This window comes from Zonotrichia albicollis, chromosome 39 (assembly GCF_047830755.1).
Source record: "Zonotrichia albicollis isolate bZonAlb1 chromosome 39, bZonAlb1.hap1, whole genome shotgun sequence".
Classification (NCBI taxonomy): Eukaryota; Metazoa; Chordata; class Aves; order Passeriformes; family Passerellidae; genus Zonotrichia; species Zonotrichia albicollis.
In genome coordinates, this window is record NC_133857.1 from 1,197 (window position 1) to 16,353 (window position 15,157).

Consider the following 15,157-nt stretch of genomic DNA (forward strand, 5'->3'; position numbering starts at 1 on the left):
CCCCAAAATCCCCCGAGACCCCTCCCCAAAATCCGAGACCCCCACCCAAAACCCCTTCAGGACCCCCAAAACCCCCCCAGAACCCCTCAGGATCCCCAGAACCCCCCCAAAAACCCCCGGAGACCCCTCCCCAAAATCCCCCGAGACCCTCCCCAAAACCCCCCGAGACCCCTCCCCAAAATCCCCCGAGACCCCCACTCCCGGTAACGCCTCTGTCCCCCGCAGGGTCCCGGCAGCGGCTGCGACGTCCCGGGGGTCCCGGGGTCCCGGGGTGGTCCCGGACCCTCCCTCAGCGGCCCCAGTGGCGATCCCCGGAGCCCCCCTCCCCATCCTCGCCCCTCCCGGGGGTCCCGGAGCCCCTCCGAGGGTCTCAGAGCCCCTTGTGGGGGTCTCGAAGGTCCTAAATCCTCTCCTGAGGGGTCCCGGCTGCCGTCCCAGAGGCCCTCCGGGGGTCCCGGGGGTCCCAGAGCCCCTCCGGGGGTCTCAAAGGTCCCAGAGCCCCTCCCGGGGGTCTCAGCTCACATCCCGGGGGTCTCGGAGCCCCTCCCGGGGGTCCCCGAGCCATAAAGGGGGTCCCAGCCCATTCTCCCGGTGGTCCCAGGGGTCCAGAGCCCCTCCCGGGGGTCCCAAAGCCCCTCCCAGGGGTCCCAGAGCCCCTCCTGGGGGTCCCAGAGCCCCTCCCAGGGGTCCCGGGGTCCCAAAGCCCCCTCCCGGGGGTCTCAGAGCCCCTTCCGGGGGTCCCAGAGCCCCTCCCGGGGTCCTGGGGGTCCCAAAGCCCCTCCGGGGGTCCCAAAGCCCCTCCCGGGGGTCTCAGAGCCCCTTCCGGGGGTCCCAGAGCCCCTCCCGGGGGTCCTGGGGGTCTCAGAGTCCCTCCCGGGGGTCCCAGAGCCCCTCCCGGGGTCCTGAAGGTCCCAGAGCCCCTCCGGGGGTCTCAAAGGTCCCAGAGCCCCCTCCCAGGGGTCCCGGGGGTCCCGGAGCCCCTCCCGGGGGTCCCAAAGCCCCTCCCGGGGGTCCCAGAGCCCCTCCCGGGGGTCCCAGAGCCCCTCCAGAGGTCTCAGCCCATCTCCCGGGGGTCCCGGAGCCCCTCCCGGGGGTCTCAGAGCCCCTCCCGGGGGTCCCAGAGCCCCTCCCAGGGGTCCGGGGTCCAGAGCCCCTCCCGAGGGTCCCAAAGCCCCTCCGAGGGTCTCAGACCCCGTCCCGGGGGGGTCCCGGGGGGGGTCCCGTTCCCCCTGCCCGAGGTGCCCCCCTCCCCCTGTGCCCTCGGGCCCTGCTTCAATGGCGGCGCCTGCGCCCCCGACCCCCGGCCCGAGACCCCCGAGACCCCCGGGAGCCTCCCCAGGACCCCGGGTACAGCTGCCGCTGCCCGCCCGGCTTCCGCGGCTCCAACTGCGAGCGCCGCGCCGACCGCTGCGAGCCAAACTACTGCCTGAACGGTGAGAAATGACCCAAAAACCGCTGAATTAACCCCAAAAAACCAGCCCAAAAATAACCCAAAAAATCCCCAAAAAATAACCCAAAATAACCCAAACCCGCACGGCTCCAACTGTGAGCGCCGCGCCGACCGCTGCGAGCCAAACTACTGCTTGAATGGTGAGAAATGACCCAAAAACCACTGAATTAACCCTAAAAAATAACCCAAAAAATCTCCAAAAATCCACACAAAAAATAACCCAAAATAACCCAAAAACCCCAAACCCTCCCGGCTTCCGCGGCTCCAACTGCGAGCCAAACTACTGCTTGAACGGTGAGAAATGACCCAAAAACCACTAAATTAACCCCAAAAAATAACCCAAAAAATCCCCAAAAATAACCCCAAAAATCCCCAAAAAACACCCAAAAAATCCCCAAAAAACCACACAAAAAATAACCCAAAAAATCCCAAAAAATAACCCAAAATACCCCAAACCCGCCGGCTTCCGCGGCTCCAACTGCGAGCGCCGATCGCTGCGAGCCAAACTACTGCTTGAACGGTGAGAAATGACCAAAAACCGCTGAATTAACCCAAAAAATAACCCAAAAATAACCCAAAAAATCCCCAAAAAAAACACCCAAAAAAATCCCCCAAAACTAACCCAAAATACCCAAAATAACCCAAAATAACCCAAAATACCCAAACCCGCCCGGCTTCCGCGGCTCCAACTGCGAGCGCCGCGCCGACCGCTGCGAGCCAAACTACTGCCTGAACGGTGAGAAATGACCCAAAAACCGCTGAATTACCCCAAAAAATAACCCAAAAAATCCCCCAAAAAAACACCCAAAAAATAACCCAAAATAACCCAAACCCGCCCGGCTCCAACTGCGAGCGCCGCGCCGACCGCTGCGAGCCCAACTACTGCTTGAATGGTGAGAAATGACCCAAAAACCGCTGAATTAACCCCAAAAAATAACCCCAAAAATAACCCAAAAAATCCCCAAAAAACCACACAAAAAATAACCCAAAATACCCCAAACCCGCGCGGCTTCGGCGGCTCCAACTGCGAGCCAAACTACTGCCTGAACGGTGAGAAATGACCCAAAAACCGCTGAATAACCCCAAAAATAACCCAAAAAATAACCCAAAAAATCCCCCAAAAATCCACACAAAAAATAACCCAAAAAATCCCCAAAAAAACACGCAAAAAATAACCCAAAATACCCCAAACCCGCCCGGCTCCAACTGCGAGCGCCGCGCCGATCGCTGCGAGCCAAACTACTGCTTGAATGGTGAGAAATGACCCAAAAACCGCTGAATTAACCCCAAAAAATAACCCAAAAATAACCCAAAAAATAACCCCAAAAAATAACCCAAAATACCCCAAACCCGCCCGGCTCCAACTGCGAGCGCCGCGCCGATCGCTGCGAGCCCAAGTACTGCCTGAACGGTGAGAAATGACCCAAAACCGCTGAATTAACCCCAAAAAATAACCAAAAATACCCAAAAATCCCCCAAAAATAACCCAAAATAACCCAAATAACCCTCAAAAAAACACCCCAAACAATAACCCAAAAAATCCCCAAAAAACACCCAAAAAATAACCCAAAAAATCCCCAAAAAATAACCCAAAAAATCCCCAAAAAATAACCCAAAATAACCCAAAATAACCCTCAAAAAAACACCCCAAACAATAACCCAAAAAATCCCCAAAAACACCCAAAAATAACCCAAAAAATCCTCAAAAAATAACCCAAAATAACCGAAAATACCCCAAACCCGCCCGGCTCCAGCTGCGAGCGCCGATCGGTGTGAGCCAGCTACTGCCTGAACGGTGAAAAATGACCAAAACCCCTAAAAATCTCCAAAACCAGTTTTTCTTGGTTTTCCCTCATTCCCCCTTTATTTTCCCTAATTTTTCCCCATTTTCTTCCCCCATTTCCCCCTTATTTTCCTCCCGTTTTTTCTCATTTCCCCCCATTTTCCCTTTATTTTCCTCTTATTCTTGCCCCCATTTTCCCCCTTATTTTTCCCCCCATTTTCCCTTTATTTCCCCCCATTTTCTCTTTATTTTCCCCTCTTTTTTCCCCCCCATTTTCCCCCTCATTTTTCCACCATTTTCCCTTTATTTTCCCCTTATTTTTTCCCCTCATTTTCCTGTTATTTTCCTCCCATTTTCATCATTTTTTTCCCGTTTTTTTTTCATTTTTCTCCCATTTTTTCTCATTTTCCCCCCCATTTTCCCTTTACTTTCCTCTTATTTTTGCCCCCATTTTCCTCTTATTTTCCCCCTCTTTTTCCCCCCATTTTCCCTTTATTTTCCCTTATTTTTTCCCCTCATTTTCCCTTTATTTTCCTCCCATTTTCATCATTTTTTCCCCTTTTTTTTTTTTTTTTTTTTTCCCGTTTTTTCTCACTTTTTTCCCGATTTTTCCCCCTTCCCAAAGGCGGGCAGTGCCGGGACTCGCCGGGCGGGGCGGGCGCCGCTGTGCCGGTGCCCGCCGGGCTTCTCGGGCCGCCGGTGCCAGCACAACGCCGACGACTGCAGCCCCGAACCCGTGCGCGCACGGCGGCACGTGCCAGGACGGCGCCAACGCCTTCAGCTGCACGTGCACGCTCGGCTTCGCGGGCCCGCGCTGCCGCCGCCGCGCCGGCGCATGCGCGCCCAACCCCTGCGCGCACGGCGGCACGTGCTTCACGCACTTCTCGGGGCCCCGTGTGCGCCTGCGCGCCGGGCTTCATGGGCGAGCGCTGCGAGGAGCGCGCAGGCGCGGCCGCGGGGGCGGGGCCGGGGGCGGGGCCAGGGCGGCCCCGGGGCGCGGCGGCGCGCTGGCGCTGTGCGCGCTCCCGCTGCTGCTGCTCGCGCCCGGCGTGGGGCTGGCCGTGGCCAGGAGGAGGAGAAGCGGCCGGTGAGGATTTTGGGGTGAATTTAAGGGTTTTAGGGCGGTTTTAGGGGGTTTTGGGTCACTTTGGGGCAGTTTGGGGGTCATTGTTCAGGGGTAGTTTGGGGGCTTTGGGGGTTTTGGAGCAGTTTGGGGAGCTTCGGGGCAAATTTGGAAGGTTTTGGGGCAACTGGGGAGGTTTAAAGGGTTTTGGGGCAATTGGGGAGGTTTAAAGGGGTTTTGAGGCCATTTGGGGCGATTTTAAGTGATTTTGGGGCCGTTTGAGGCAGTTTGGGGTTCAGTATTTTGAGGCAGTTTCGGTGATTTTGGAGCAGTTTGGGGTTCAGGATTTGCAGAGATTTTAAGAGATTTTGGGGCAGTTTAGGAGGTTTTTGGGGCAGTTTAGGAGGTTTTTGGGGCACTTTACCGGGTTTTGGACACTTTGGGGGTCGAGGAGCAGGTAAGGAGCCCCCTCCCCAACCTTTTTGGGGCAGTTTGGGGGATTTTGGGGTCTCTCAGTGAGTTCCAAGGGGATTTGGGGAATTTTTGGGGGGTCCCAGGTTCCATTTTGGGGAATTTTCGGGGGTCCCAGGTTCCGTTTTGGGGGGTCCTGGGGGGTCTCACTGTGATTTTTTGGCCCCCAGGACCCCCAAGGACCCCGGGGGGACCCCCAGGCTGAGCCCCCCCCCCGGGCCGGAGCGGCGCCCGCAGAGACCCTCGGCCACCCGGGTGAGACCCCCGAAATCCTCCCAAAAAAACCCCAAAATTGCCCCAAAAAACCCCCAAAATTCCCCCCCAAAAAACCCCAAAATTCCCCCAAAAACCCCCCAAAATCCCCCTCAAAAACCCCAAAATTCCCCCCCAAAAAACCCCCAAAATTCCCCCCAAAAAAACCCCAAAATCCCCCTCAAAAAACCCCAAAATTCCCCCCAAAAAAACCCAAAATTCCCCCCCAAAAACCCCATAATTCCCCCAAAAAACCCCAAAATTCCCCCCAAAAAACCCCAAAATTTTCCCCAAAAAAACCCCAAAATTCCCCCCAAAAAAACCCCCAAAATTCCCCCCCAAAACCCCCAAAATTCCCCCCAAAAAACCCCAAAATTTCCCCAAAAAAACCACCCAAAATTCCCCCCAAAAAAGCCCCCAAAATTCCACCCAAAAAACCCAAAATTCCCACCAAAGAACCCCAAAATCCCCCTCAAAAACTCCAAAATTCCCCCAAAAACCACCCAAAATTCCCCCAAAAACCCAAAATTCCCCCAAAAAAACCCCAAAATTTCCCCCAAAAAACACCCAAAATTCCCCCCAAAAAAACCCCAAATTCCCCCAAAAAAACCCCCAAAATCCCCCTCAAAACCCCAAAATTCACCTAAAAACCCCAAAATTCCCCCAAAAAAACCCAAAATTCCCCCCAAAAAACCCCAAAATTCCCCCCAAAAACCCCCCAAAATTCCCCCAGAAAAAAAACCAAAATTCCCCCCAAAAACCCCCAAAATTCACCCAAAAACCCCCAAAATTCCCCCCCAAAAAACCCCAAAATTCCCCTCAAAAAACCCCAGAAAAACCCCAAAATTCCACCCAAAGAACCCAAAATCCCCCTCAAAAACCCCAAAATTCCCCCCAAAAACCCCCAAAATTCCCCCCAAAAAACCCCCAAAATTCCACCCAAAAACCCAAAATCCCCATCAAAAAACCCCAAATTCCCCCCAAAAAAACCCCAAAATTGCCCCAAAAAACCCCAAATCCCACCAGAACCCCCAAAATCCCCCTGGGACCCCCAAATTTTCCTCTGAGACCCCAAAAATCCCACCCAGGACCCCCAAAATCCCCCCCAAAAACTCCAAAATCCCCCAAGACCCCCAAAAACCACAAAATTCCCCTCAGGACCCCAAAAATCCCCCTTGGGACCCCCAGATTCTCCCTCAAAAACCCCAAAATCCCCCGAGACCCCGGACCCCCCCTTTACCCTCATTTCCCCCCCCTAGGTGTGACGTCAGCTGCGCCCCCAAATCCGGGCAATAAAAGAGAAATTTTGGTGGTTTTGGATATTTTTGTGTTTATTGGGGTTTTGGGGGTTTTATGGGTGTTTTGGGGATTTTTTTGGTTTTTTTTTTTTTTTTTTTTTTGGGGTTTTGGGGTTTTTTCTTTGCTTTTTTTTTGGGTATTTTTTTGTTGGTTTTTTTGGGATTTTTAAATTTTTTTGCGTTTTCGGGAGTTTTTTGGGTTTTTTGAGGAGAAAAAAGCAGCAGGACCTTGGCCAGGTCCAGGAGATTTTTTTGTGATTTTTTTCCTGATTTTTTTTTTTTTTTTTGCGATTTTTCCGCGATTTTTTGGATTTTTGTAATTTTTTTTTTAATTTTTGCATTTTTTGGGCAGATTTTCGCGCTATTGGGTTTTTTTTGGGGTCAGAGCTGCAGGAATTCAGCCACAAAGAGCAGCAGGACCTTGACCAGGTCCAGGGGGATTTTTGTGATTTTTAGGGTGGTTTTTGTGGTTTTTTTGGTGGTGTTTTTTTGCGATTTTCTGGATTTTTGTAGTTTTTTTAAATATTTGCATTTTTTGGGGCAAATTTTCGTATTTTCGGGCTCAGAGCTGCAGGAACTCGGCCACAAAGAGCAGCAGGACCTTGGCCAGGTCCAGGGGATTTTTGTGATTTTTTTTTTTGCATTTTTTTAGCGATTTTTCCGGTTTTTTTAATTTTGGCGTTTTTTTGGGGTGAATTTTCGGATTTTTGGGGTTTCTCTGGGCTCAGAGCTGCAGGAACTCGGCCACAAAGAGCAGCAGGACCTTGGCCAGGCCCAGGGGATTTTTGTGATTTTTTTTTTTGCATTTTTTTAGCAATTTTCCGGGTTTTTTGACTCTTTGCGTTTTTTGGGGCGAATTTTCGTATTTTTGGGCTCAGAGCTGCAGGAACTCGCCACGAAGAGCAGCAGGACCTTGGCCAGGCCCAGGGGGATTTTTGTAATTTTTTTTTTGCATTTTTTTAGCGATTTTTCCGGTTTTTTTAATTTTTGCGTTTTTTGGGGCGAATTTTCGGATTTTTGGGGTTTCTCAGGGCTCAGAGCTGCAGGAACTCGGCCACGAAGAGCAGCAGGACCTTGGCCAGGTCGTGCACGGTCGGGGGGTGCAGATTGTCCTCGGTGTCCCGAGGGTGTGCCAGAGCCGCGGGAACGGCGTCGGGATCACGTGGAGCACCGGGACCCCTGGGGACAACGGGGACATTTGGGGACATTTGGGGGATTGGGGACATTGGGGGACATTGGGGACATTGGGGACATTTGGGGACATTGGGGACAATGGGGGATTGGGGACATTTGGGGACATTTGGGGGATTGGGGACATTGGGGGATTTGGGACATTGGGGGGATTGGGGACATTGGGGACATTGGGGACATTGGGGACATTGGGGGCATTGGGGACATTTGGGGACATTGGGGACATCGGGGACAATGGGGACATTGGGGGGATTGGGGGATTTGGGGACATTTGGGGACATTGGGGACATTGGGGGGATTTGGGGACATTGGGGGGATTGGGGGCATTGAGGGGATTGGGGGGATTTGGGACATTGGGGGGACATTGGGGGCAATGGGGACATTGGGGGTGATTGGGGACACCTGGGGGACACTGGGGACACATTTGGGGACATTGGGGGGGATTGGGGACATGGGGACATTGGGGACAATGGGGGGACATTGGGGGACATTTGGGGACATTGGGGGACATTTGGGGACATCCCTCCCTGCAGGAAAAGGGGGAACCCAGAGTGACACAGAGTGACATGGGGGACACACATGAGGGACGCACAGGGGGACACCGAGCAGCCCAGGGGACGTTTTGGGGACACTTGGGGACATTTTGGGACAGCGGTGACGTCACCTCGGCGCAGGAAGGGCACGTGATCGTCCTCGACGGGCCCGGGGGCGGGGCCAAGGCGGAAAAATGGCGGCGGCGGCGACTGCAGGAACCCGAGCTGGCGGAGACGGCGCTCTGAGGGACAATGGGGACATTGGGGGATTGGGGGGATTGGGGACATTGGGGACATTGAGGGCATTGGGACAATGGGGACATTGGGGACATTGAGGGGACACTGGGACATGGCGACTGCAGGAACCCGAGATGGCGGAGACGGCGCTCTGGGGGGACAGCAATGGGGACAGTGGGGACATTTGGGACATTTGGGGACATTGGGGACAATGGGGACATTGGGGACATTGGGGGGATTGGGGGCATTGGGGACAATCCATGTCACTGTCCCCGTCCCACTCCTTCTCCCCACCCCTTCCCAATGTCCCCAAATGTCCCCAATGTCCCCAATCCCCCCAATATCCCCCAATGTCCCCCCAATGTCCCCATGTCCCCAATCCCCCCAATGTCCCCATTGTCCCCATGTCCCCCCAATGTCCCCCCATTGTCCCCAGTGTCCCCCCATTGTCCCCATTGTCCCCCAGTGTCCCCAGTGTCCCCGTGTCCCAGTGTCCCAGTGTCCCCATGTCCCCAATCCCCCCATGTCCCCCCAGTGTCCCCCCATTGTCCCCATTGTCCCAATGTCCCCCCATTGTCCCCAGTGTCCCCGTTCCCCAATCCCCCCATTGTCCCCCCAGTCTCCCCAATCCCCCCAATGTCCCCAATGTCCCCAATCCCCCCATTGTCCCCAATGCCCCCATTGTCCCCCCATTGTCCCCAGTGTCCCCATGTCCCCAATGTCCATAAATGTCCTCATTGTCCCCAGTGTCCCCGTGTCCCCAATCCCCCCAATGTCCCCAATGTCCCATGTCCCCCCATTGTCCCCAGTGTCCCATTGTCCCCATCCCCCCATGTCCCCCCATTGTCCCCAGTGTCCCCATGTCCCATTGTCCCCATTGTCCCAGTGTCCCCGTGTCCCATTGTCCCATTGTCCCCAATATCCCCACCTCCCCCCATTGTCCCCAGGTGTCCCCAATCCCCCAATCCCCCCATGTCCCCAATCCCCCCAATCCCCCATGTCCCCCCATTGTCCCCAATGTCCCCGTGTCCCCATGTCCCCAATGTCCCCATTGTCCCCAGTGTCCCCCCATTGTCCCCGTGTCCCCGTGTCCCCTCACCGATGCCGTGCAGCCGCAGGAACCAGTGGTGGCTCTGGGGGAAGTGGCTGTGGATGGCGGGGCCGGGGGCGCCCAGCAGGTCCAGCAGCACCAGCAGGCTCTGGGGACATTGGGGACACCGTGGGGACACCATGGGGACACAGGGACACCACAGACACACGGGGACACAGGGACACACGGGGACACAGTAGGGCTGGGGGCGCCCAGCAGGTCCAGCAGCACCAGCAGGCTCTGGGACATCATGGGGACATTGTGGGGACATTGGGGACACCATTGGGACACCACAGACACATGGGGACACCATGGGGACACCACAGACACATGGGGACACACAGGGACATGGGGACACAGCAGTGCCAGGGGCGCCCAGCAGGTCCAGCAGCACCAGCAGGCTCTGGGGACATTGGGGACACCGTGGGGACATTGGGGACACCGTGGGACACCGTGGGGACATTGGGGACACCATGGGGACACCACAGACACATGGGGACACCGTGGGGACATTGGGGACACCATGGGGACAATTTGGGGACATTGGGGACACCATGGGGACACCGTGGGGACATTGGGGACACCATGGGGACACCGTGGGGACACCGTGGGGACACCACAGACACATGGGGACACCATGGGGACACCACAGACACATGGGGACACACGGGGACATGGGGACATTGCAGTGCTGGGGGCCACCCAGCAGGTCCAGCAGCACCAGCAGCTCTGGGGACATTGGGGACACCGTGGGGACACCATGGGGACACCATGGGGACACAGGGACACATGGGGACACACAGGGACACGCAGGGACATGGGGACACAGCAGGGCCGGGGCGCCCAGCAGGCTCTGGGACATTGGGGACACCGTGGGGACATCATGGGGACACTGTGGGGACACTGAGGACACCATGGGGACATCACAGGGACAGGTGGACAGGGAAGGGACATGGGGACACGGAGGGGACAATTTGGGGACATTGGGGACACCGTGGGGACATGGGGACACAGGGACAGACACAGGGACAATTGGGGACATCACAGGGACAGCGTCACCATGGGGACACCGTGGGGTCAGGGACACAGGGACACAATGGGGACAGGGACACAAGCACAGGGACAGTGTCCCCAGGTGTGTCCCTGACCATGGCCGTGACCTGTGACCCCAGGTGTGTCCCTGACCATAGCCATGACCTCTGACCCAGGTGTGTCCCTGACCATAGCCATGACCTCTGACCCCAGGTGTGTCACTGACCATGGCGGTGACCTCTGACCCCAGGTGTGTCACTGACCATGGCGGTGACCTCTGACCCCAGGTGTGTCCCCAGGTGTGTCACTGACCATGGCCGTGACCTCTGACCCCAGGTGTGTCACTGACCATGGCGGTGACCTCTGACCCCAGGTGTGTCCCCGCCCCAGGTGTGTCACTGACCATGGCCGAGACCTCTGACCCCAGGTGTGTCACTGACCATGGCGGTGACCTCTGACCCCGCCGGGTGTCCCCTTTTGGCATTTTCGCCGCCAGGTGCCGCGCCCCGTACAGGGAGTCGCTCTCGCTCCAGGTGTCGAACGCCTCCTCCCGTCCAGGAACAGCAACTGCAGCGTCACGGGCGGGGCCTGCGGGCACACCTGCGTCACCACCTGGGCACACACCTGGGCACACCTGGGCCACACCTGTGACACACCTGGGGACACCTGTGACACACCTGGGCACACACCTGGGCACACACCTGGGGACACCTGGGTCACACCTGGGCACCACACCTGGCACACCTGGGCACACCTGGGCACACACCTGGGCACACCTGGGCACACCTGGGGACACCTGGGCACACCTGGGCACACCTGGACACACCTGGGTTACATCTGAGGGCACCTGTCCTGTCCCCAGGTGTCCCCCAGGTATCCCAGGTGTCCTGAGGTGTGTCCAGGTGTGCCCCAGGTGTGTCCAGGTGATCCCCAGGTGATCCCCAGGTGTCCTGAGGGGTGTCCAGGTGTCCCCCAGGTAACTTCCACCCATTCCCAGGTGACCCCCAGGTGTCCCCAGGTGTGTCCAGGTGACCACCAGGTGTCCTGAATTGACCCTCACCTGTCCTCAGGTGCCCCCAGGTGTGCTCACCTGTCCCAGGTGTGCTCACCTGCTCTGCCCTCGCACTCAGGTGTGCATCCAGCGCCAATGCAGCTCCAGCAGGAGCACACAGACCCACACCTGTCCCACCTGTCCCTGTCCCCAGGTGTGCTCACCTGTCCCACCTGTCCCAGGTGTGCTCACCTGCTCTGCCCTCGCGCTCAGGTGTCCATCCAGGGCAGATGCCAGCTCCAGCAGGAGCGTGCAGACCCACACCTGTCCCTGTCCCCACCCATCCCCAGGTGTCTCCAGATGTGCTCACCTGTCCCACCTGTCCCAGGTGTGCTCACCTGCTCTGCCCTCGCGCTCAGGTGTGCATCCAGGGCTGACACCAGCTCCAGCAGGGCACACAGAGCCCCACCTGTCCCCTGTCCCCACCCATCCCCAGGTGTCTCCAGGTGTGCTCACCTGTCCTTACCTGTCCCAGGTGTGCTCACCTGCCCTCACCTGTCCCAGGTGTGCTCACCTGCTCTGCCCTCGCGCTCAGGTGTGCGTCCAGCGCCGACGCCAGCTCCAGCAGGGCACACAGAGCCCTACCTGTCCATGTCCCCAGTGTGCTCACCTGTCCCAGGTGTGCTCACCTGCTCTGCCCTCGCGCTCAGGTGTGCGTCCAGGGCCGACGCCAGCTCAGCAGGAGCGCGCAGGGCACGGCGGCGTCGGTGGCGCCCACGAGGGCTCAGGTGAGCGATGCCCAGGTGATCCATGCCCAGGTGAGTGCCCAGGTGAGAGCACCTTGGTGTCGTAGTGGCAGGCCAGCGCCAGGCGCGGGCACCCACGGGTGCTGCCGTGGCCACCACGCTGCTGAAGGTCACCTGCCCGCGGGGCGTGGCCGCCGCAAAGGTGTCCAGCTCCAGGTGCCAACGGGTGCGCAGGGAGCGCAGGTGGGACAGGATGTGCTGGGGGACACAGGTGGGACAGGTGAGGGACAGGTGGGGACAGGATGTGCTGGGGACAGGTGAGAGACAGGTGGGACAGGTGAGACACAGGTGAGACAGGATGTGCTGGGGGGACACAGGTGGGACAGGTGGGACACAGGTGGGACAGGATGTGCTGGGGGACACAGGTGGGGACAGGTGGGACAGGTGAGACACAGGTGGGACAGGATGTGCTGGGGACAGGTGAGACACAGGTGGGACAGGTGAGGGCACAGGTGGGCACAGGTGAGACACAGGTGGGACAGGATGTGCTGGGGGGACACAGATGGGGACAGGTGAGGCACAGGTGAGGGACAGGTGGGACAGGTGAGACACAGGTGGGACAGGATGTGCTGGGGACAGGTGAGAGATGGGCACAGGTGTGGGACAGGTGGGACAGGTGGGCACAGGTGTGGGACAGGTGAGGGACAGGTGAGACACAGGTGGGACAGGATGTGCTGGGGACAGGTGAGAGATGGGCACAGGTGTGGGACAGGTGGGACAGGTGGGCACAGGTGTGGGACAGGTGAGGGACAGGTGAGACACAGGTGGGACAGGATGTGCTGGGGGGACACAGGTGGGACAGGTGAGGGACAGGTGAGGGCACAGGTGGGACAGGTGAGGGACAGGTGAGGGCACAGGTGAGACACAGGTGAGACAGGATGTGCTGGGGGGACACGGGACAGGTGGGACAGGTGGGCACAGGTGGGACGCAGGTGAGACACAGGTGGGCACAGGTGGGACAGGTGAGACACAGGTGGGCACAGGTGAGGGACAGGTGGGGACAGGTGAGACACAGGTGGGACAGGATGTGCTGGGGGGACACAGGTGAGCACAGGTGAGACACAGGTGGGCACAGGATGTGTTGGGGACAGGTGAGACACAGGTGGGGACAGGTGGGCACAGGTGAAGATACAGGTGAGACAGGATGTGCTGGGGGGACACAGGGGACAGGTGAGACACAGGTGAGACACAGGTGGGACAGGTGAGGGCACAGGTGGGCACAGGTGGGACAGGATGTGCTGGGGACAGGTGAGAGATGGGCACAGGTGTGGGACAGGTGGGACAGGTAGGCACAGGTGGGACAGGATGTGCTGGGGACAGGTGAGACACAGGTGGGACAGGTGGGACAGGATGTGCTGGACACAGGTGAGACACAGGTGGGACAGGTGTGGGACAGGCGGGAGGATTTTGGGGAGGTTTGGGTGGCATTTGGGGAGATTTGGGGGGGAAATTTGGGGAGATTTCAGGGGATTTTGGGGTGGTTTTGGGGGTCCCAGGGGTGTATTTGGGGGTCTCGGGTGTATTTTGGGGTGTTTAGGGGTATTTTGGGGTGGTTTTGGGGGTCCCAGGTGTATTTTTTGGGATTTTGGTGTGTCCCAAAGCAGATTTTGGGGGTCCCGGGATGGTTTTGGGGTGTTTTGGGGTATTTTGGGGTGGTTTTGGGGGTCCCTGGGTGTATTTTAGGGTCTCGGGTGTATTTTGGGGTGTTTAGGGGTATTTTGGGGTGGTTTTGGGGGTCCCAGGTGTATATTTGGGGCAGTTTTGGGGGTCCCAGGGGTGTATTTGGGGGTCCCAGAGTGGTTTTTGGGGGTCCCAGGTGTATTTTGGGGTGTATTTCGGGGTCCCTAGGTGTATTATGGGGGGTTTTTGGGGGTCCCAAAGCAGATTTTGGGGGTCCTGGGATGGTTTTTGGGGTGGTTTTGGGATATTTTGGGGTGTTTTTGGGGGTCCCGGGTGTATTTTGGGGCGGTTTTTGGGGGTCTCACCTGTCGGGCGGCGCGGCTGCCGGGCCCCCCCGGGACCCTCTCGTGCAGGAGGGGTCTCAGGAGGGACCCCCAGAGCCGGGCGGGGTCCAGCTGGGCCAGGAGGGTCCGGAGGGCGCGCTCCGAGGGGTCCTGGGGGGATTTCGGGGGTCCCGGAGTGATTTTGGGGGGTCCCAGAGTGATTTTGGGGGTCCCTGAGTGATTTTTGGGGGTCCCGAAGAGTTCGGGAACGTTCTAGGGGGGGTCCCAGAATGGATTTGGGGGTCCCGGAGGGAGCTGGGAGGTTCTGGGGGGATTTTGGGGGGGTCCCAAAGTGGAATTGGGGGTCCCAAAGAGTTTGGGGGGGGGTCTCCCGTTATCCCCCCCGTTATCTCCCCGTTACCCCCCATTTACACCTCCCGTTATCCCCCCCGGTACCCCCGTTATCTCCCCCGTTATCACCCCCGTTATCACCCCCGTTATCGCCGCCGTTACCGCCGCTCCGCTCCCTCCGCGCTCGCCGCCGGGCCAGCACACGAGGATCACGGCGGCGGCCGCCAGCACCGCCAGCAGCACCGGCAGCGGCCGTGCCGGCGCGGGGGCCGCGGGAGGAGCCCCCAGACCCAGCCCGGGCCCGGTTCCGGTACCGGCGGCGCCACCGGGGCCGGGCCGGACTCGAACCCGCGGCCCGAGGGCGGCGCGGCCCGCCGGGAGATGGCGCATGGCGGGGGCGGGGCCTCGGAGCGAGGGGGGCGGGGCCTCAAGGGGCCAATGGGAGATGAGGGGCGGGGATTAAAGGGGAAGGGGCGGCGCGGGGCGACGAGGAGAGCGCGGATTGGGAGGGGGGCGGGGTTTGAAGGGGAGGTGGGCGGGGATTGGGGAGGCCGCGCCCGTGTGGGGCTGAAAGGGACGGACAGAGGGACACAGGGAGGGACCGAGGGACACCGGGAGGGACAGACGGACATGAGGGGAAACTCCCAGCCGGCGACGCGGCTCATT

The 15,157-nt window shown here is 58.5% G+C and overlaps 1 protein-coding gene and 1 pseudogene across 1 annotated transcript; one reads left to right on the forward strand and one right to left on the reverse strand.

Moving 5' to 3' along the window:
- The first annotated feature begins 225 nt into the window (after positions 1–225).
- Positions 226–6,339, forward strand: LOC141726788 (uncharacterized; annotated as a pseudogene).
- A 697-nt stretch (positions 6,340–7,036) lies between these two features.
- On the reverse strand, positions 7,037–14,928 carry LOC141726782 (glutaminyl-peptide cyclotransferase-like protein). The gene is given in 10 exon segments (XM_074531843.1): positions 7,037–7,446; positions 7,449–7,496; positions 8,173–8,283; positions 9,378–9,477; positions 10,713–10,724; positions 10,816–10,988; positions 11,644–11,691; positions 12,128–12,395; positions 14,183–14,311; positions 14,654–14,928. Coding segments are annotated over 10 exon segments (1,212 nt in total). The 5' UTR covers positions 14,882–14,928; the 3' UTR covers positions 7,037–7,351.
- Between the last annotated feature and the right edge of the window lie 229 nt (positions 14,929–15,157).